The sequence below is a fragment of the Citrus sinensis genome, chromosome 6 (assembly GCF_022201045.2).
Source record: "Citrus sinensis cultivar Valencia sweet orange chromosome 6, DVS_A1.0, whole genome shotgun sequence".
NCBI classification, from domain to species: domain Eukaryota; kingdom Viridiplantae; phylum Streptophyta; class Magnoliopsida; order Sapindales; family Rutaceae; genus Citrus; species Citrus sinensis.
This window is the reverse complement of record NC_068561.1, coordinates 22063233-22085327: the sequence shown is the minus strand read 5'-3', so window position 1 is coordinate 22085327 and position 22095 is coordinate 22063233. Positions and strand designations below refer to the sequence as shown.

Sequence of the window (22095 nt, the reverse complement as noted above, 5' to 3'; positions counted from 1 at the left end):
ATTTGACAATCAATGGAGATAAGTTAAAGTGCAAAGCAACTATTTTATCAAAATTAAAATCATTCAAAAAATTCCCTTATAAACATATGAAACCATTACAAAAACAACAAAAAGTATAAAAATAAGTAGACAGTAAAAAAAATTCATAAATAAAAAATGCAAAAAAAAAAAAACTACAAGTCATCCTACAAAATTTTTCTTACAGGACATATGAATATTAAAGTTGACATAATTAGGGGTGGACATTTGGATCATATTGACCCAACTAAATAGAACCAAATCTGAATTTTATTTTGAGTTAGTTCGATTTAGGTTAAAACTTTAAACATAAGCTGATCATTCCTAGATACCATATTCTAAAATATGGGTGCATTCTCATGATGCCCTATTGAGCGATTCTTTAGTCAAAAATCTTGAGGAGTTGAAGAAAAAAAGTTTTAAAAAAACCTTAAAAATAGGAATAAAAATGAAAAGATGCTGTTTATTCTTTATTTTTTGAAATCTAAACTTTAGGGTTTATTTATTTAACGTCTCAAATTTGAAATTTTGTTTTTTTTTTTTAAAGAAAAAACTTGTACATGATTTTCTGACATTTGTATTTGAATAAAAAAATTACTTTTGTGAATTTTATATAAGTGGGAAAAAATCTAAATGAGAAGTAAGTATTATATCTACATCTAAAAAATATCTCTATTAAATATATTTATTTCTTAAATGATAAATCTTAATTTTTCTTCCTTTTTAACTATAAAAACATATATGTCAAATAACCGTATTTAAAATATTTTTATTTATAAAAACAAACTAAATACCACTTATATTAAGATGGTAAAAAATTATTTAAACATTAGCTAAAATTTATATTTCGGGCGAAAAAAGAAAACAAATGCTACCTTAATCTTCGTTATTTTTCAATTGTTAATCAAAATTTCCATTTGAAACGTGTTTTTATTTAAGGAAAAAAAAAGATGTTTCCAATTTATTTCTTTAAAAAAATTAAAAGATGAAATTATAGGTGTTCCGATATAATTCTGCTTTGTCATAATTCCTTTTTTTCCCCTAAAAATTTGAAATAAGAATCATACATTTTATTGGGATTACATGATTGCTTGAAGAGTTACCACGTGGGAAATAGATAAGGAAAGTGGATTACACGACATAACATGTATGCGATTAGGGGTTGATCCAAAAACACATGTATTTTTGTTCGGGAGGGCTGAATTTCTCCCACCGAATTAAACACGCTGAGTAATAAAAAGCGGAGAGACAAGACAAAGACCGCCACGTGTGAAGTGCTGTCTTTCGACGTGAGCCACAAGATTCTATCGAGTTCTCGAGATTTCTATGTAATTTTTGAAAATCGGAAATGGAAAAAAAACCAGAAACTGACGTGGCAGCCCCTCCTTTTCTTTCTTCATTTTTCATCGAAAGCCAGAAAGGCTCGAAACTATTAATTTACTGACTCTGTTTTCTTGTTTCTCTGTTTCTCTCATCTTCCCTTCTCACTTCCTACTTCCGTTTGAAATTATATTTTTCTTTTTCCGTTTTTTGACAAAGAGGAAGTGTAATTTCTGTTTGTTTGAGCAACATAGAATTGGTAGATTTTGAGGGAAAAAAAGAAAAAAAGACAAAAGGAGTATGAGCTTTAATTTATGTATGGTGATTTTGATTGCGGAGAAGTCGAAGACAGCGGGAACTGCTGTTATTGCGGAGAGTGTTGATTCCTGAGGCAATATTTAATCTTGAGAAGAGAAGGAGATCTTGCTTAGTTACATGAATATGGCTGTTCAAGTATGTATACAATCTTATTAATTGTAGATCAATTTAATTCTTTATGAGTTTTTTTTTTCCATTTATTTTGATAAGATTCTCATTGACCTCCAATGCTACTGTGCTTAGTCATCATTAATTTTGCTTCTTTTTTGCCATGCTTCAGTTTTTTTTTTTTAATTTATTTTTAATCTATGTCGGAATAAGGAAAATATATTATTATGATTTGAGGTTTTGTGGTGAAATGAAAATGAAGTATTTTAAATAATTGAAGGCAATTAAAGTGTATCGTCTAAATTCTAGATCTTATACGAGTCTGTCTTTAGTAGCTCAGGTCTGTTACCTTGTTCCTGCGCATCAAATACCCAACACAATTTTGAAATGACTGAAAATCGAAAATCAATTGTGATTCAAGTGGCGGGACATTGATCACACATGTATTACTTAACGCTTTGATTCTATGAATATGAAATTATTAACGTGTTTATTTACCTAATGATATCATGCTATCTGGATTTGTAGGAACGTGTGAACTGAGAAGGAACTTTTGTGTGTGATCTGAGAAAGAATTTTGTTATTCTGATGAAGAAAATTTTTAGTATTAACTTTTGAAATGGGCTAATTTTTTTATGCGCCTTTTGTTTTCTATAGGATGAATGTGGAGGTAATCATTCAAATTCAGTTTTCTCGGCTGGCAATGGAATTGAATCAAGTTCTGGCCTGCATACTGTAACTGGTCTTGAAGTAAAGGATCAGTTTTCTTGTGGAAACGATTTTGCTCCCAAGGTTCACTCCTAGTTAGCTTTTTAGTGTTCTGCTTCTGTATATTAAATTGTCATATTTTCTAACATCAATTTTTTCTTCTTTAAATTGTTGGCCTGATTAGCCAAGAAAACCATACACAATCACAAAGCAAAGAGAAAGATGGACGGAAGAAGAGCATAAGAAATTCCTTGAAGCTCTAAAGCTGTTTGGTCGAGCGTGGCGGAAGATAGAGGGTAAATTGAGCAAGCAATTCTTATTTTTTGAACATTTTCTCATTGTTCCATATGCATAAAGCCATGCCGTTTTGATAACAGAACATGTGGGCACAAAGACTGCAGTGCAGATACGAAGCCATGCTCAGAAATTCTTTTCTAAGGTTTGCTGCTCTTATTTCAGTGCATATTCTACTATAATATCATTTTGCTTTCTTCGAAAGTTGAATTTTGACTGAACCCGGGGAGATTTTGGAAGGGTGGGTTTGTTCATTTTTCGTGTCATTCTTACTCCTCTGTTTGTGCTCTTTGGCAGGTTGTTGTTCATGTATCATGTCATTCTTACTCCTCCATTTGTGCTCTTTGGTAGGTTGTTCGCGAGTCAAATGGCTGCAGCACAAGCCCAGTGGAACCCGTCGAAATTCCTCCTCCTCGACCAAAACGAAAACCTATGCACCCTTACCCTCGCAAATTGGCTCATCCACCTGTTAAAGAAAGCCTAAATCCAGAGCTGTCTAGAACATCTTTGTCTCCTATTTTATCAGTTTCAGAACGAGAGAACCAATCTCCAACATCAGTAATGTTTGCAATGGGCTCTGATGCCTTTGGTTCCTCTGATTCAAACTCTCCGAATGGCAGCTTGTCACCTGTTTCATCCGCTGTCCCTGAGCAGCTTGGTGGGTTAACACTTTCTCATCCTAGTTCATCACCAGAAGAAAGGGGATCTCCATCTTCTGGCCCTGTAACACCTGGTTCAGTTACTGATGAGCAATCTCCGAAGGTACTAAGCCTTCTTTAACGATCATGTTTTTGTTGAGAATTGGTAATGTTTGTGAATTTTCTTTTATGATGTTTTAATTGTTAACTTTTCCCCCCCTATTGTTTCTGTTGGTTAGTGTGTCCTGAAAATGGGGCTTTCTCCCCAAGGTTTTGATAAAGAAGTATCTGATGTGAGAGCATCTTCACGGACTCTGAAGCTTTTTGGAACAATTGTATTAGTCACTGATTCTCAGAGACTATCTTCTCCAACTGCAGGGACTTGTAAATTATTTGAATCATTTCCTTCCGAGGCTCTTGAGGGTAAACCTTTGCAGTTATTGCCATTGGAGGTTATGCATACCGAATCACTGTCTGAGGATACAAAATATGCATGGAGATGTACTCTGCCGCATGGAGGGTCTGGGGCTTTCAGTTGTATGCAATCGCCAGATGATGACTCAAATATGGTGGATACTGGTTCTGGTGCTCATCTTCCGTGGTGGAATTTCTCTCATGGTTTGCCATATGCTGTCACTCCAAATAATCAGCAGGTGCAAAATTTACATTTACATTCTAGTGTTAAGGAGGTTCAGGGTAGAGAATTCAAGAAGGAAGGATCTTTGACTGGTTCGAACTCTAAGTCAGTTAACGAAGAAGACAGTATTGACAAAAGTTCTGATGTTGACTCTCAGAGTAGGCGGCAATCTTTGGATAAGGAGGATAACTGGCCGGAGGTAGCCTTTGAGCTTAAACCAAGTGAGAATTCTGCCTTCTCTGTGATAAGAACTAGTACAGATAAGCATATGAAAGGATTTGTGCCGTATAAAAAACGTATAGTGGAAAGGGACAATCAATTGTCAGCAGTAGGCAGTGGAAGAGATCAAAGGGAATGGTAAAGATGCCCATATTTCTAGGAAAGCCGATGATTTGTAGAGCTGACGATCTTTTAGTAGATAGTTCTCTTGTTCAAGGACTTGAGGAACTGATTTGGGTGGCACAGATAATGTTTTGACTGAAGCGGTCTTCTGCTGCTAGATAGGACGGTAAATGAAGTAATGCGTATTAGTTCCACAGCTGTGCAAATTCTTATCTAGTCACCGAGTTTTTTATCTGCAACTGTTCAAATTAGTAGGTGTCCGGTTTGTATGTTTCAATTTTAAATTGCCGTTTCTCTCTGTTGAAATTATAGCTTTTTACATTCCTTTTGATTTTTTTCCTTCTTTGGTCTGTGAATTCCTTTTTGTCACCAATTCTGTTCTACCTTTTGTATAATATCCGAAAACAAGTTTCATTTTCTTGGCGAGTTAATTGTGCAAGTAAATGCTACTTTTTAAGGTGAAATGTTGCTGCGTCTTTTAAAGATGAAATTCCATAATGTGGCGCATGAATTGGGAAATGGCTAGGGAAGGGTAATGAATGGCAACCGTGTGCAGTCTTAGTAGCCCATAGTAGATGTCTTGGTCACAGATTGGTCCCTCATAACAATAAATGGAAGTTCGGGCGGGGCGGCTGTGGAGTAATCCAAAGTAGGTTCGAGCAATCGAAAAGAGGTTCCCCCACAATCAAAGGGGAATTAGCTGTACAATTTTCATTTGACCTTTCGGAAGGTAGTTGTCAGATTTTGTAGGAGATTTTGTAGTAACGCGTTTTTCTGAATTTTGGTTGTGAATATTTGTAGTAACACGATTTTCTTTTTCTTTTCTCTTTTTTCTTTTTAATTTTTATCGCTTTTAAATGGTTTGCCATGTGCCCATGAGCTCATATAATAGTATTTATTCCACCCAAGGGATTTTGACTTCTTGTTTTGGTATTGGATTTAAATTAACCGAGCTACCAAAATTTGAAATTATAAATACTGAGGTGTCGCAGTTTAAATAAGTTGGTGAAAAATAAACAGATAAGAAATGATTTCAGATTTCAGAAAAAAAAAAAAAATTGAATATAATACAATGGCCAAATTATTACCAAGCGTAACAACTAAATTATAAATTACATTCTGGACCGGTGGTAACTCAGGCGCACTATTAGCTAAGTCATATTCCAATTTTATGAAACATGGTTCCCACTCGATATGTATATATTTTCTAATTAAGGTTTCGTTTCATATAATTTTTAAAATTGAGTTTATTTAAATAAAATTTTTATTATTATGAATTTTTGTTAGTAAAAATAAAATAACTTAATTTAGTGCTCATTTGGTATGGTTTATCTAGTAAGTATAAGTGTTTATTTAATCTCAAAATTTTTATTATCGTTTGGTTGTTTTTCTAATAGATTATAAAAATTAAATAAATTATTTTGTCTCTACTAATAAAGGCTCAAATTTTAATTTTTGGGAGTAGAGGTTGTATTTTTTTTTAAATGTTAAAATATTTGAAGTATCATTTACTTATTTAACAATTTTATTTTATTCTTTGCATAATATAACTTTAAAAAGTTTGTCTACGAAAGTAATTTTATAACTTTTAATAAAAGTTCACATTAACAACTAAATAACTAAAATTTTTATGTAAAAATTCTCTGTGTAAAATTTTTATTAATATAAGCTCTACTTAAAAAGTTATATAAAAGTCTTAATTTTTAAAAGTTTAATAAGAAAAAACTAAATAACAATTAAAAAAAATTAAATTTATGATCACTAAATAAGTTATACTAAATATACACTAAGAAGGGCTATTAGGATGAATATAAAACATCAATTATGAAATTAAGATATTTTTAACTGGGAATACATTTCATAAAATTCCAATAAAACAGACAGCAATTTCACATTCCTACAGTGTGTGGGCATATCTGATATCCTTTCCCTCATCAATCATAATGGATTAAAAAATTCCATTTTATTCTTTTTATACCCTCCCATGTCATGCATAAATAATAAAATAAAACACTCAAGAGGGACATATTGGTCTTTTCAAAGTTCCAACAAAGACGTAAAAAGAAGAGGGAAAAAAGCAATCAAAAACCTCATTTGTCTAAATGAATGAATTGAAAACTGTTTTCGCTCTGCCAAACAAAAAATGTCGCCACAACTGTTAACTCTTGTAATACAACTGCTGCTTCTGTTCACACCAGCACCGACAACAGTCACCTCACACTACAACTACAACTTCACTTCCACGTCTCCCCCATCGCAATCCGAGTGGCGGCCGGCACGCGCCACTTTCTACGCGGCCTCCGATCCCCGTGACAAGGTGGGCGGCGCGTGCGGGTACGGCGACCTCGAAAAGGCCGGCTACGGTCAGGCCACCGCTGGACTGTCTGAGATTCTCTTCGAGCGCGGCCAGATCTGCGGCGCCTGCTTTGAGCTCCGCTGTGTCGAGGATATCCGATGGTGCATTCCTGGAACGTCTATAATTGTCACTGTCACTAACTTTTGTGCTCCTAATTACGGTTTTAACCCCGATGGCGGTGGCCACTGTAATCCTCCTAATAAGCATTTTGTTCTTCCCATCGAGGCTTTCGAGAAAATCGCCATTTGGAAAGCTGGCAACATGCCCGTCCAGTACCGCAGGTATAATTTTATTTTAATTTTAAGTCCTGCATTTAATTAATATCATCAAAATCGTTTTTCTATTCATCTATCCGGTAGCAATAATAAAGAAGGGTTAGCGTTTGGTCATTTCCTTGTAGAATTAGTGAATCACTCTCAAACTCGAGCTTCGTTTTCTGAAATTTCTTAGAATAAACCAAAGGACAAGGGGCAAAGTTTACAGGGGTGATTGTTTTTGGATAATTATTGCTGCTTTTTTTTTTTTTTTTTGGGTGTCGCAAGGCAGTGAGTATATAACCCCAGAGGTTGATCGTATGAAGTAGATGTCTTGAAATTTGACTATCTGGTGTGTGAGTTGAGAATTGCATGAGATTGGAGACTGCGATAAATTATGACAATGATCTGAAGCATTTATAACAAGGACCATTTCTAGGTCATTTCATGCGTGCAGCTGTCTTCCTTTGCCTCTATTTTACTTCATCGTGTAATAATTTTCCATGATGTGTATAAGGAAATGGGATATGATGCAACATTAGTGTAGGTACTGGTCTTCAGATTGAATAAGAACATGCCAATAAATGCTATAGAGATGGCACCTACTATATGGTTGCATCCCACCCATGCAGTTGTACATTTGTGCTAATTTTTTGATGATCTGGCCAAAGAAGTGGTTCTAACACTAGCTCTTTGTTCGTCTTAACCACCTCAGTGTAATCACAGACACAGTTATTTGAAGATCCTTTGTGGAATGATAGTGGTAGGGGCTACCCTAATGAATTAAGAAAATCTGGTTTTGTTCTTTACCTTTGCTCCAATGTTTAAAATTTCAATTTCCTACTATTGTTAATTCTACCCTTTCCTTGCTTTTTCTTGACGTAAAGCTGTCTTCCGAGTTCCAATTTCTTCTTTTTGAAGTTGATCTAAATACTTTTACACTGTTTTTGTTGGGGAACTCGTATTTTGGTTGTAAGCATATTGTAATCTTGAAAGGATTTCCCTTTCCTCATACATGTTGATTTTTGTTGGCATAGGATAAAGTGCAGAAAGGAAGGAGGCATTCGATTTACGATTGATGGTTCGGATATCTTCATTTCAGCGTTGATCAGCAATGTTGCAGGTGCTGGAGATGTGGTTGCAGTGAAGATCAAGGGTTCAAGAACCGGTTGGCTTCCAATGGGTCGGAATTGGGGCCAAAACTGGCACATAAATGCCAATCTGAAAAATCAACCTCTCTCATTTGAGGTCACCACTAGTGATGGCCTCACGGTTACATCTTATAATGTTGCTCCTAAGAATTGGAACTTTGGGCAGACCTTTGAAGGCAAACAATTTGAGTCTTAGATTAGCACCAATAACTTAATTAATTAAGTATACAGAAGAAGGTTTTTTTTTTTTTTTTTTTTTTGGTTGTATTCGGGTGGAAGGTGTATGGTGGGTTTTTCTATTGCTGGGAAGATACTATTCTTCAAGGTGTAATGATTCAGTGAATTATTGTGATTTTTGTACCTCTGTTTTGTTCCATTTTAAGACCCCTTTCTTTAATAGGCACATTTAGGAACCCTTCTGCTCAATTGCTTGGGTTTACCCATAAAGCACTGCGATCCGAAAATCTATTCGAAACATGACAACAGTAATAATAAAATTTTTTTATCCTCAACTAATACGAAACCAGGAAATTGCTACCTTACAACGGATATATGTTACATAACTTGCAGCATTTTTCTATGAACAGACTAATTTTAAGTCTCATAAATATTTAAAGTCATCTGTGACCATCCAGCATCAGAACCGAACTTACTGATTCACATTAGTGAAGAGTATAGATTCTGCAATGTAAACAGGATTGGTACAAATCTGTGAACAATCTTGACAAAAGGTGCACAAAAGAGATATATTTGTCTGGGAATGGGTAAAATACTTTCCAGAACTTGCACATCCACTGATCCACATGCAAACCGAAGCCAGCAGTTTGCAGCATAACCAAAATAAGTCACACAATTTTCTGTGAAGAGGAAAACCAAATCATACAGATAGATTTATTAGACAGTGTGAAAATATACAACTTTAGAAGCAAAACATACAATCCATGCAAAATACAACCAAGCCTGGAGGCAACCTATCTATCACCTATGAAATTAAAGAAGCAGCCTCTGAGTTTCAGAGACTAACTTGGAACTGAAAGAAATCAAATTAAAGTCATCAAGTAAATCGAAACCTCTTCTCCCAAAAAAAAAGTTAAAACGGAATCTATAGGTATCATTAAGGTTGTTCACTCACCAACATAAATTTTTCACCATGTCCTACTTGAAAAGTCAACCAACAACATGTTGCTGCCAACTAGCAGAAAACACTGTACCATCCATAACTTGTACCATGAGATACATTTTATTTCCAATGTTATACAAGTTCAGCCATCAGTAAATAAAATGTTATACAAGTTCAGCCATCAGTAACGCAAAAAGAGAATTGAATGCCAAGTCTTTCTAGTAGCTTGCTAAAAGGAAAGAGATGCAATGCAGAGACGGAAGATGAGCTGCTCAAATGCTATATACACACGCATACATACATATACATGTACATACATATTACAGTTCAGTTTCTGTTTGTTACGAGTAACAATATAAAACCTTTAGTAGTCTTCTTACCATAAAGTTCTCTTCAAAATTTTAAGTTAAAAGATTTATCAGCCCCATTCAATTAGCAATCATATTATGAATGTTGAAATGCATATATTTATCCTGGCATAACAACCTGACAAGTCATACACATGCATCAAGAAACACTTAGTCCGATACTTAGACCAGCAAACATCCAGCTCCAAGTAAGCCATGGGACCCATTTTACTATACTCCAGTCAGGTTATTCTAAGTTTAAATTTTAAACTAAAACAAGAATCAAGTTCTAAACTTCCATTTACTTTAATCTAACGGCTTAGAATGTGGATAAAATTTTAAATCACAAAAATCTGACACTTTTGTTAAAGTGAAAAAAAGGAAACCCTAGGAAGTTACTAGCTGTTACTTGTTCACTGATATTCCCATTGTCCGCATTCTAGTCCTAATGTCCTATATATTACGTTATTCTCACAAGTAATAAAGGTAATAACAATGTAGTTTCTATATTTTCTCTCTGCCAATATTGCTCTCTCTCTCTCTCTCTCTCTGTGTCTGGACATTTGTGGGTACATAAACTAGAATTGCCATCTTCTAATTCACATTTAAGTTTTTTTTGGATCAATTATGAAAAATCAAATTCTTATTCAACAAGCAATCCCAATTGCAAGCTCAATTAAAGACTTAATATGAAAAACTTGTATGTTAGCTTTATCAAACCAAACTCACGTTTATTCCCTATTCTAATCAAGATGACATGTCAATTGCAATTAATAGATGAAAAATGAGAAGCAAATAAGAACTTCATGCATATATGTTTGCAGAACTCAATATGGTGAAAGCCAAAGCATGATGAGAGCAAAAGAGACATCTGTAAAAATAGGATGCAACTAGAATATTTTCTTCAGTTCCAAATTATAGCACTGATTTCTTGACTAGATATCAACCCGCAGCTGAAAGGTGACAATACAATTGAATGGAACAAAAGAAGAGCAACGTTGACTAAAGAAAAGCAATGTTGTGAGTATTCACTATTCAAACAAAGATAAAGAAAGCATGTATTTACTATTGAATGGAACAAACAACTCCATTTCCATAAAAAAATGAACTTGAGAATTCAATTACCCCATTATTGACTAAAGAAAAGCAATGTTGTGAGTATTCACTATTCCAACATATCTAAACAAGTAAAAAAGGGGAAAAAAGAAAAAAGAATTTCAGTGTGTGTAAACTAATACAAAATTTTACTTGTAAGTTAATCAGAAGCTGCAGGAAGAACCTGGAAAGAATCAAATATACAAAACAGAAGGGAAGTGTTTAGCCTCAATTAAGAGTCACTGTCTTGGAGTTGATAGGAAGCTCGTGTGTATACTCCGTGCAAAAACCCGCATCCGTATAAAAGAAAGCAGAAACTAAAACTTTCAAAGCCTCTGGTGAGATTCAATGAGCAATGCATTTAGCATGATATGAACGGCGGCATCATAAACTGCGGCATCATAGTGCATGCCATCAAGCGTGCACCTAGGCCCACAATTCCAAGTCAAAGACTGAATATCAAGCAATACAAGTGGACCACCGGTTTGGCGCAAGAGCTTACTGTCTCCAAGCGCCCTATCATACGCATGCCACATAAGATCATTCATCTTCAGCCTCTTTTCCTCCGTATTCAACATCCCATTTATCAACATCGGCATGCCAAGCCAAAACAAATGCGGCGATCTAATAGAAACAGAACCAGTCACTGGCCCATCAGTACCCAGTTCCGGAGAAAACGGTAACAATGAAACCACAGAGCTTTTCAACGATCGCAAAGAAATGCCATAATCCGAAGCATTAGCGACATGTAACATATGCCATAGCCCAGTGCCCATCACTAGAACATCCGGGTATTTCCTTTTCTCCTTGAACTTGATAACCAAGTCAGTTAAATTGGTCTCAAAAGGAGCCCAGATAAAATCCAACTTCATACCAATCTCATCAATCACAATGTCATAATCACTATGTCTCTTAAACAAATCACCCCTAATGGAATCCACACGTTCTTGATCCAAAACCAAACGAAGTAAAGAGACTACAAGCAAGCGAGCCTGGGAATCACCAGCCACAACAACCCAGGAGCCGTTTAACAAATCGGAAGCATCCGATTTATCCAACTTTTGAAACTCACAAGCATCGAGTTTTCTGGATTTGAGCCAATCCCAGTTCTTCTCATAATAATAATTCGGAGTGAAACTTGTGTTATTAACGACACGATGTGTAGGTTTAACATCCCAAATGATTTGATTGACCAAATTAATACAAGAGTCTCGATGATCAAATACAACGAAGGAGGAAAAGGAAGTGGCAAAATCAGAAACAGAAGGGAAATAGGGAGTCAAATGGACACATACCGCCAGAGTAATGAACAAAGAGCAACCAAAGAACAACATCTTGTTGCGGCTCAAATGCCAACCGGCCATTACCATGGGCACGAACAGCACTACGCACGCCGCAAGTGCTCCTATTTGAACTCCCCCAACCATTTCTTTCTTTCTTTCTTTTTCAGATCCCTGGTATTGATTCTTGCATTTCTGAGAGGTATCTTGTTACAGTTGTTGGTTGGCGAAGAAGAGAGAGATGGATAGATCTGTCACTGTGTTCCTCTCTGCCTTTTGACTCAAGCAAGTAAGTGAGGAGGAATTGATGGGATAACCGCAGCCATTGACGTGTTTGTTTATTTGGTTTTCTGAATGTTTTTCTTTTCTTTTTCTTTTTCGGTTTTCCCTTCTGCTTCAGATGTCAGCTCACGTTAGCCTCCTCGTTATTATTCTCTTCCTAACATGCGCAGACATCACATCACCGGACCGGTTAAGTTCATCAAGTTAAAACTCATAGGCGTTCCAGAACATTTGAGACGTGTAATGTCTCGCGTGTTTATATAATCTACATGAACTCGTGGAAATGGCCTCATTTATTCTTTATTTAAAATTAGGATTAATAAATAAATAAATAAATTATAGCATTTTCATTTTGTATTGTCCGGACCGACATGAACTGAAACTCTTTTTAATTCGGTTTTGCACTTGGGCTTTGGCAGTTTGGTTTATTTACAAGTTTAACCCAAGACAGCAAACAATGGGTTTCATAAACTTTCGTTGTACTAGGCCGAAACATGACACATGCCCAATAATTAAAGAAGTTGGTTTCAATGGGCTGGGCTAGCCCAATACGACAAAATTTATCCTTAGTGGCTGTATTGCAACCATACAGCGCCCTCCTTTCTGTCTTGGTCTTATGAGAAGCAAAAACTGCAACTTTAATTAAATTATCTAAGAATAGTGTGCTTATTTGAATCTTCTAAAATTAATTTTTATGTAATGTTTTAGTTAAAATTTTTTTTAAATGTCTGAGTTTTTTTTTTTTTTTGGTATTAAGGATAAAATGATAAACGCAACTAAAGTATTTTCGTTCCCAACACCTTTAAAACATTTTCTTTTTAAACTAAGATTTTATTTGTAAGAGATTTTATCAACTAAACTAATTAAGCCTATTATAATTAAAATAAAGAAATGTATATTCATTTTTCTTCGAAAAAAGAGAAGGAAAAAAAAAATTGGTTTGTAACGTGTTAACATGTATCATAATATTCATACAAAATATTATTGCCTTAAACATATCATTCGTATTTATACGCTCGGACCAATTCGGATTTTTCATTTATTTAAAATGTTAGGATATGAAGAGGGAAAAAAAAAAAAAAAAAAAGACAAAGAAACTTACAAACAGATGCTAATATATGTACATCCAAGTTCGCCATCACAGGGAATGATGCATGCATGAGCGTATGGTTGACGGTGATGAGGCAGCTTTTATAGCATGTCTCCTAGCATTTGTCAATTACGACAAACCTAATGTTTTGTAACATCTTCCAAAGGCATGTGGACGTCTAGCTTATCAAGAGGCACAGGAGTTAGGATTATTAATTGAATGAGTAGTCGAATTGAAGCACTTCGACTCCATTCTATACGCCCATATCATCGCTGGCCTTGGCTAGGCCAGTGGGCAGTGACATGTCTAATGTCTTCTTACAATATTCAATCTCCTGGCCTAACTTGTTCCCCGTCTCAACGTAACCACCACAGTGTGTGTTCACTAAAAAGTAGCCTACCACATGAATTTGTGAATCCTGCCCTTCACGTAGCCAACCTATACTAGGATCTCTCTTTCTCTTTTTCTTTCAAACAAATAAATTAAAGGGATCGATTTATGTGTCGTTGTATGTAAGTCTGATAACCGAATGCATATTGTACATTATATTATATCTGCTTTGGACTTTACGCTAACAGAACCACGGATCATTCGATCGGCTTCAAAGATTTTCTTTTCTTGCCTATACATAAAGTGAAGGAGATCATTCACATCTAGATCGAAAATAGTTCCTTCACTAAGTATGTGAGTTTGGACCCAAGGAAAAAAAAAAAAAAAAAAAGCCTCAATTCATAAGATAGTTTTTCAATATGAGTTAGACTCAAAAGCTATTATATAATATCATGACCAATTCATGTATGATTATTGAGGTTCGCTCCACCGTTTCAAGTGATAAAGACTAGGTTGAGCGAGGGAAATAATTCGACATTGATTGAATATGTAATTTTAGGACAACTCTGAAAAAAATTAATAAATAATTTAGTACTCATCAATTCATTAGTAACGCGAGATGTGACATGATAGGTGTACATATATAAATATTAGTAATTGGTTTTCTTTCACTCGTCGACAAGTGGACAAAGATGAAAGACAGATTAATTTATAAAGTTGAGAATAGAATGTAAAACATGAGATTAGCATCATATCAAATCCCAAGCATGAGTTGTTATCCTTGATTTGTAGTGCGTACAGAGCGGTGGTTACATCTTCTCGCTAGCAACACTGCATGTAACACGGAACGGACAACAAGAGTGATAAATGAATGATAGCTGACAAGTCGTATTGATGGATTATCCGAAGAAAGTTTGATCGATTGTGAAGAAAATTAGTGTCCAAATACATAAGTTCTCCGAAGGAGATATAATGGATGTAATGCATCAATTCGCGTTAGGTGAGAATATGCTGTTTTCAGAAGAAGCATTTGACAAAATTCTTAGCAAATTTTGGAAGTGTTGTAAACAATTCCTGCACTTAATACTTTCTTTATCTTAATCAAGCAGTAGCAGCTACCCCATATCCTCATTTCCCTTTCTTTATGTGTCCTCTTCCCGTTTTTGATTTTCTGTACTAAATTTATGCACGAATCACAGATTCTACATGCATGGAGTGTTTGGCTAGATTTGTTATTATAATAATTATTATTATATTTTTGTTTTTTTTTTTTTTTTGGGGGGGGGGGAAAGAAAATAGCTACTGATTAATTTATTATTGTGATGTAAATGAAGACATATATGGAGAGAGAATTAATAGAAAAAATGGGGCATGCCATGGGATTGCGACCCCAGACCAGCCCTTATACAGATGCCGAAAAACATATGGGCCAAGCCTTTTGCGGTCATGTTTTTTAATGTTTGTAAATTAATGCTACCCAAAAATGTTATGCTAGCATCTGTTCAAAGAAACCAAATCCAAACATAAATAAATAAACAAAAATTTATCTTCAAAGACACCCTGATAGGTGATAAGACAAATGGCCTAAACACATCTTACCTTCAGCAGCGCAACCCCATCCCCATTTCTTCAGCCTACGTTCTTTTATTTATTATTATTATTATTATTAGTTGGTGAATTCTTTGATACCAAACATGTTACATACCACATCATCATCTCTTCATTCAAGTATGGCAGCAAATAATAAGTTTTTTTTTTCAGGTCTCACTTATGGAAGAACATTTTGCTATATTGTTTTAAGGATAAGGAAGAATAAAATCGGGACTCTCAAGCTTTGTTCAAACGGTCATTTGGATCCCAATATTGTATAAATGTATGCTTAGATATGAATGAAAAATTATCTTTTTGTTGCAGTTACTAATATGCCCTTTGGTTAAATATAAAGAAAAAAAAACATTGACTTTGACTTGAATTAAAATCTTACAAATTTTTAGGACACATGGCACAACAGAGACCGCTTGATACCGGAACCAAATTAAATTATTTATTTGAAGTACTCCAATTGGCTTTTAAATTGTGAATATGAAATAATATGTTTGTGATTTTCGAAGTTGTAGGTTTGATCGTTGTAGCTGAAGTGAGATGGTATCACTAAGTAGCTGTCAAGCAAAATTTGAAGAATGTTTGATTTTATCAAATATCCTTTTTTTTTTTTTGGGTGGGGGGATAAAATGAGCTTAAATTTAACTTTATTTTCTTTTATCTGAAACAGTGTTTACTCCATTGTGGTGTGAGACTGGAATTATTTTGAGGCATAGAGAAACTCTGTAGTTCCAACAAAAAAAAAATTATAAAAAAAGATAAGATCTTTATTATTTTCTTCGACAGTAAAGATAAAGATTTTAATTTACTTTAGTTAATTTCTACGTAAATTTTCTAAGGCAGCAGTTCTGGTGGAGTTGTTATGTCGTATAGTATTGATGATGACCGTTAGATCATAACAGTAAGTGTAGATTTAATATTTATCTGTATGATCGTATGATTATCATTAGCGCTCCACTTGAAGCAGTTCCAACATAATTGGACCATCCATTATATGATTTACAATGTTTGTATTATGCTCTCCTCAAATGTATTAATGTTTCTCCAATATAGGCCGCAATATTAACGCAATTAAAATATAATCATATTCTTTGACTAAAACTAATTTTAATAATCAATCCACTTTGGATTGTTCCATGTGAATAAAACAAGCTAGCTTTTAGGTACAAATGTCCAACATAAAAAAGGTTCACAAAATAGTGTTTCAAGAGGTGGGTGGATGTGAACTCTCTCAACATCATTATTAATCCCCGTGCTAATAACAGATTAAAATTAATCTCACTTTATAGGATTCTAATTAGTAATTAAGACCAAAATCTTGGAAGGATGTAAGTGCTTCAAGACCAGTACAGAATATTCTCTAAAGAAAGATTAATTTTGAAATCACTACATGAAAAGGCTCGTTATCCATATTTGTCATTCTGAAGATGATCAAATTAGCTATGCGACAAAAGTATCTTCAATCAAAGCTCATCATTTTGCGAACATAACTTTTTAAACCTTACTTCAGTTATAGCTCCAAGGATATATAGTTCACCCCAACTCACAGAAGCTATAAACAAAGCAAAAAGTGGGGAAAAAAAAGTTGTAAATAATAATAATAATTTCCTTAAAAGAATGAAATGAGAAAATTTGATTTATTTTAAATTAACATCACATAATTAATGGACCCATAAGTCAATCCGTAAAATGATTATATATTAAAATTTTTCTTTAACATTATTGATGTTCGACTAGCTCTTACCCAATAACTTAAATTTTATGGTGTAAAACTTGTTTGTTTTTAGGCTTTAGCAATTTATCTTACTATTTCTTTTATTTGGAAATGTGGAAGTGGCTAGGTTAATATATAAATCTCTTATAAATTATTTAAATCACTTAAGAAAACAAAATGAAGGCATGTGCATATTTTATTATAAGTAATTGCACTCAAATGTGGGTGTCTGTTCATTCAATAGTATAAAAAATTGGTTGTTGGAACTGACTCATACCTAAATTGATACAACAATACTAGGGGTCTCAACATTTGAATTTTTATTTGAATTTAAATATCATGTGTCCCCTATCTATTAAAAGATGAATTTTGTACCTTATAAAATTACTTAACTACCTAGCATTGCTCAAATCGATACTGGTTGTTACGATAATACTTTTTTCCCAACAAAAAAAAAAAAGAGCTCTAAAAAGACTATATCTAATAGATATCAATTTAGTAAATTAATGACATTACAGAGAGTATCCATAAACATCTATCCCAATTAAATTTGTACATGTGTAACATGTCCCTATGTTAGTTATAACTGAAAGATAATAATTTATATATATATATATATATATATATATTATATTTTTACTTAAATAAATAGTTTATTTAATATAATAAATAATTAATTAATCGCTTATCAAAGTGTATAATTAATTTTTAAAAAGCAAAAAAGCGAAAAGGTTTGTTCATGTACTGTCTTCATTCAGTCGATCATATTAATATAAATTAACAAGATGTGCTTAGCACATGCAATTTCTCTCAAGCTCGATATTAATGAATTATTATTATTATGCTGATTAAACCCCAGCCAGTAATTAATTAGTTTAAACATCAAACATAGTTGTAATAATTTTGGCCTAGCTATAAGTTTAGCCCGCAATCTTTTTAATATTTTATATATAAATGCATATATATCACATGCGAGCCATGGTAAATAACTAAACTATATATGTTATTAGTTAATCGACTATTGTAAAAGACACTGTGTGTGTGTCTTTTCTTTGAAGAAAAAAGATAGTAATAATAATAATAATAATAATAATAATAATAATAATAATAATAATAATAATAATAATAATAATAATAATAATAATAATGAGTAAAGAGCACGTGCAGTCTTCCATGCTTTACTATAAGTGAAAGTAAAAGTGGTGCAATTGGCCATTTTTTGACTTTCCTTTTTGTAAATTTTTTTTTTTTTTTTTTTGTGTTTGGAAAATGAAGAACAATTTGGAAAAAGAGAAGGAATGGGTTTATAGAGAGTTATAAATCGAAATATCATACAACATTTTGATTGATGTTACTAAGTTGAAAAATTATCATTTTGATTGATGTTACTAAGTTGGAAAAATTATCGACAATTTGATAGTAACTGGTTCCCTTTTTTTTTTTTTTTTTTTTTAAAAAAGATAATGTTGTAAATATCCAAGTATTGAATTTTCTTCATGCAATAGAACTCTTCTTGCTAAATAATTAGCTCTGAGAGAGAAAGAGAGGGTTCAAGTCGACTTGAAATATTTTTGTTTTTTTTCTCTAATAAAAGAAATGAAAGAAATGAAATAGGAGGGAAAATGATTCAATAGGAAGTGAAAAGCATGAGACAGTGACTGACTTCTTGCAAAACCTAACTCTGGAAGAAAATGAATTGAATTAAAATCCATCAATCAATCTTTCATTTAGCAATTGACACCTACAAACAACAACAACCCAGAGGCAAAACCCTTTCTTCATTTTTGTGGTGATCTATTTTCCCACATCTCACATTTATCCAAATACCAACTCAAATCATATGGTAACATTAGTAATAGCAAGGAAAAAGAGAGAGAGAGAGAGAGAGAGAGAGAAATATAGAAGACAAATTGGAGTTATCAAGAACTTTGTTACACTTGCATATTATAATAAGTATTGATGGGTGTCACGTTGACAAAAATATAATCTAACTTTATATTTATATAATATTACGGTATTTTGTCCATTTATAATTCGCACATATAGAAAGAAATTGTGATGCCAAGTAAGATTTCATGAGATCGTAACCAAAATTATCTTACTGATCCTCAGATTTCTAGCTTTATATTTATTTATATAGTACTATAATATTTTGTCCTCAAATTGGTTTGTAATAAAAAGACAGTTGCCACATTAATCCAGGAAATGGTGCTGAGCTGTTTTACCTAGTTATGTCTCGACTCAACTAACCTGGCTGGTTATATATGTTTCATTTATTTATTTATTCACCTAAAATATTGCACTTACGAAAATGATAGTAGTAGTGATGTAACGACAAAAGATTAAAAAAATGGCAAAAAAAAAAAAAGAAATCACCCATGTGGTAACAGAGTACACGTGCATATCCATATTATGACTTTATGAGAGACTGTGACACTTTCATTGGAACTCCTTAAGGTTTGCCATAATATGGAACTATTGTAATATGTAAGGGAAATTTACACTAATAACCATTAAAGTTTTGGTTTTTTTCATCTTAACCCCCCAAACAAATTTCTATCAACATTAGCCATAAAACAAGCTTTGAGACCAAAATACCCCTCTCCCTCATCTCTCCCCCAACACTCCCTTTCACTCATCTCTCCCAAACCGAACCAACTCCCATCATCGGCGGCAACATCAGCCCTCGTCGGCGGTGGCTCCATCTTTCATCGACGTCCGATCTACAATCTACAACTTTCAACAAAACCTAGATTAGCCATTTTTTTTATTTTCATTAATTTCAAATGAAATTTTAGAATAATAATGGTTGTAGTTTGAGAATAATGGTGGTGGTGGTGGTGTTTGTGGTGGTTGGTGGTGTTTTGGGAGTATTGTTTTTGGATTTTTGAGTGTTGTGGGGAGGGAGGGGGGATGGGGGCAGCGCGCGCGCGCGCCCATCGCTGGGCAGCAGCGCGGGCGCATGCGCGCCCCACTGTCGCACCAATTTTGGTGCGACAGCGCCCTACTGCCGCACCAATTTGGTGCGACAGCAAGCCTCTCGCACCCTATATTCTTTATGTTTTTGCATCCAGTTTTTCCAAATTTTGAATTTGTTGGTCTGCTTACGGGGTAAATGTCAGTAATATTGGTCTGCTTACGGTTGCTTCAAATTTTCAGGATGATATGTCTCGTAAAGACTGGAACTTGGTTAAGGTGCTGAAGAAAATTTTTAAGATACCATAAAGTGATGAATATTGTTCTATGAACGATTGGGCAGTTGAGTACTGCTCTTGGAATAATGCAGTCAATCTTTCTTTCATGCTAAGTTTTGTTAATAAATTTTTCATAGATACTTTGAGATAATCGATAACATGAATCTTTAATTTCTTCGGATACTGATTCCAAATTCTGGGATTTTCTTCATCTTTCATTTGTTAGAAATTGGTGCCTGAAGCCTGAAGCCAAACGAACATATTGGCAGTTTTAAATCAAGTACCTTGGACAACCAATGATTCATTTAAAATAAATTTAAGAAAGAAAAAAAGAGAGAACAGTAACATATGACATCTCAAATACGGCCAAAGGTTCAAGCTACAAAATGTGCCAAGCCATGTTGTTGAGCAAGCGTGCCTCTGGAACTTCCATCTTCATCAACTCTATTTTCTTCCAGCAAAACAATAACCAAGCAAATGCGATTAATCCTCGAATAAAACTTGGTGCGACAGGTGCCTGTCGCACCAAGCTAAGTGCGACAGGTTGGTTTGCAAATCGTTTTACATTACAGAATCAAAGCACCGCAAGAAACTGAAGCCTCTTCGCCAAGAGCACTTACCAGCTGTTCTCATTCGATATTCAAACACAACCCATCTTGATCTCAGTCTCTATCCACGCATAAATGACCATTCTTTATTTGCAATATCGAAAATCACTAGCTTTACACTTCAATCTATTGATCTTTCACGTTCTTGGGGCTTTTCAAGTTCTGGGTTGCTGAGTTTGACGTTGAGCTGTAAGAATTTGGAATGATTTATGGCTTCGAAGTGACACAAAACCGAACTTGTTGAAGGCTGGACCCTCTGTAGCTCGCACTTATGGAAAAGCAAAACTTGGTGCGATTAATCCTCGAATAAAACTTGGTGCGACAGGTTGCTGTCGCACCAAGCTAAGTGCGACAGGTTGCTGTCGCACCAAGCTAAGTGCGACAGGTTGCTGTCGCACCAAGCTAAGTGCGACAGGTGCCTGTCGCACTAAGTTTTTTTGCGACAGGCACCTGTCGCCATATTCACCCACGACTCAGTTCACTGAAACTCTCGAGCAAGTTCAAAAAATAACTCATGTGATGCCGATTACTGTTGGATCCGGATAGATTATGATCGGATTTCACTTTTATCGTTGTCTTTTGCCGTCGCCGTTGGTTGATGATTAAAGAGTGGAAAGCTGCCTTTGGTTTGACGATATGTGAGAAAGAAAGTTGCTTTTGGTCTGTAAAGAAGGGTAATTTGGGGAGAAAAGCGTGTGTTTGGCTAATGTTGATAGAAAAAAGTTGAGAGGGTTAATTGTGAAAATAACAAAATTTTTATGGTTATTTTCGTAAATTTCCCAATATGTAAAACATAAACAGCTTCTACTGGATTAGGACAAATTTAATTAGAGGTAAGATTTTTAATTCAGAGACATCCGTGACAGTTGGAACTAATGTTGGTACTTTAACAGACATTGAACTTTAATATTTTAAATGTTTTTAATGTTGCACTACATAAACTTACATGAGATTAATTGAAATTTAATTAAAATTTATATATATATATTTACACGTTAAAATGTATTTTATTGTTAAAGAATATGAAGATTTAATATCATAATATATGGAAAGGCTTAAAATTTTTAGACTGAAAATAAATTATCGATGTTTCTCTGAATTAGTTTTTGAATTTTTCACTTCTCTATGATATATTTATATATTTATTGATTTTCGGAGGTTGGATGATATCGTATTGACTTGATTTTTCTTGCATGAGAAAGACAATATACAGAAGGAAAAGGGTGTCAATGAAATTGAGCAGAGAGTGTCAGTAGCTTACTTATGACAACTGCCAGTGTCTGAGAGCA

General features: G+C 34.2%; 3 protein-coding genes across 4 annotated transcripts; 2 read left to right on the top strand and 1 right to left on the bottom strand.

The window, feature by feature from the left end:
* The first annotated feature begins 1298 nt into the window (after positions 1–1298).
* Positions 1299–4809, top strand: LOC102630458 (protein REVEILLE 1). Its single transcript, XM_006481898.4, has 6 exons — positions 1299–1791; positions 2422–2556; positions 2657–2768; positions 2850–2911; positions 3118–3528; positions 3644–4809. Exons 1-6 carry the CDS (start codon positions 1774–1776, stop codon positions 4400–4402), a joined length of 1497 nt encoding a protein of 498 aa, XP_006481961.1. The 5' UTR covers positions 1299–1773; the 3' UTR covers positions 4403–4809.
* A 1652-nt stretch (positions 4810–6461) lies between these two features.
* LOC102630161 (expansin-A13) lies at positions 6462–8518 on the top strand. Its single transcript, XM_006481897.4, has 2 exons — positions 6462–7020; positions 8031–8518. Exons 1-2 carry the CDS (start codon positions 6527–6529, stop codon positions 8338–8340), a joined length of 804 nt encoding a protein of 267 aa, XP_006481960.1. The 5' UTR covers positions 6462–6526; the 3' UTR covers positions 8341–8518.
* Positions 8519–8666: 148 nt separating this feature from the next.
* On the bottom strand, positions 8667–12506 carry LOC102629870 (protein ALTERED XYLOGLUCAN 9). 2 transcript variants are annotated; one of them, XR_008055723.1, is made up of 2 exons: positions 10891–12506; positions 8667–9001 (listed from the first exon to the last, which is right to left on the bottom strand). XR_008055723.1 is itself a non-coding variant. In XM_006481896.4 (1 exon), the coding sequence occupies exon 1, from the start codon at positions 12131–12133 to the stop codon at positions 11033–11035; it is 1101 nt and encodes a 366-aa protein (XP_006481959.1). In that variant the 5' UTR covers positions 12134–12506; the 3' UTR covers positions 10653–11032. The 2 variants fall into 2 exon arrangements, 1 of the variants encoding a protein (XP_006481959.1); XM_006481896.4 differs by lacking the exon at positions 8667–9001 and having other exon boundaries at positions 10653–12506.
* Between the last annotated feature and the right edge of the window lie 9589 nt (positions 12507–22095).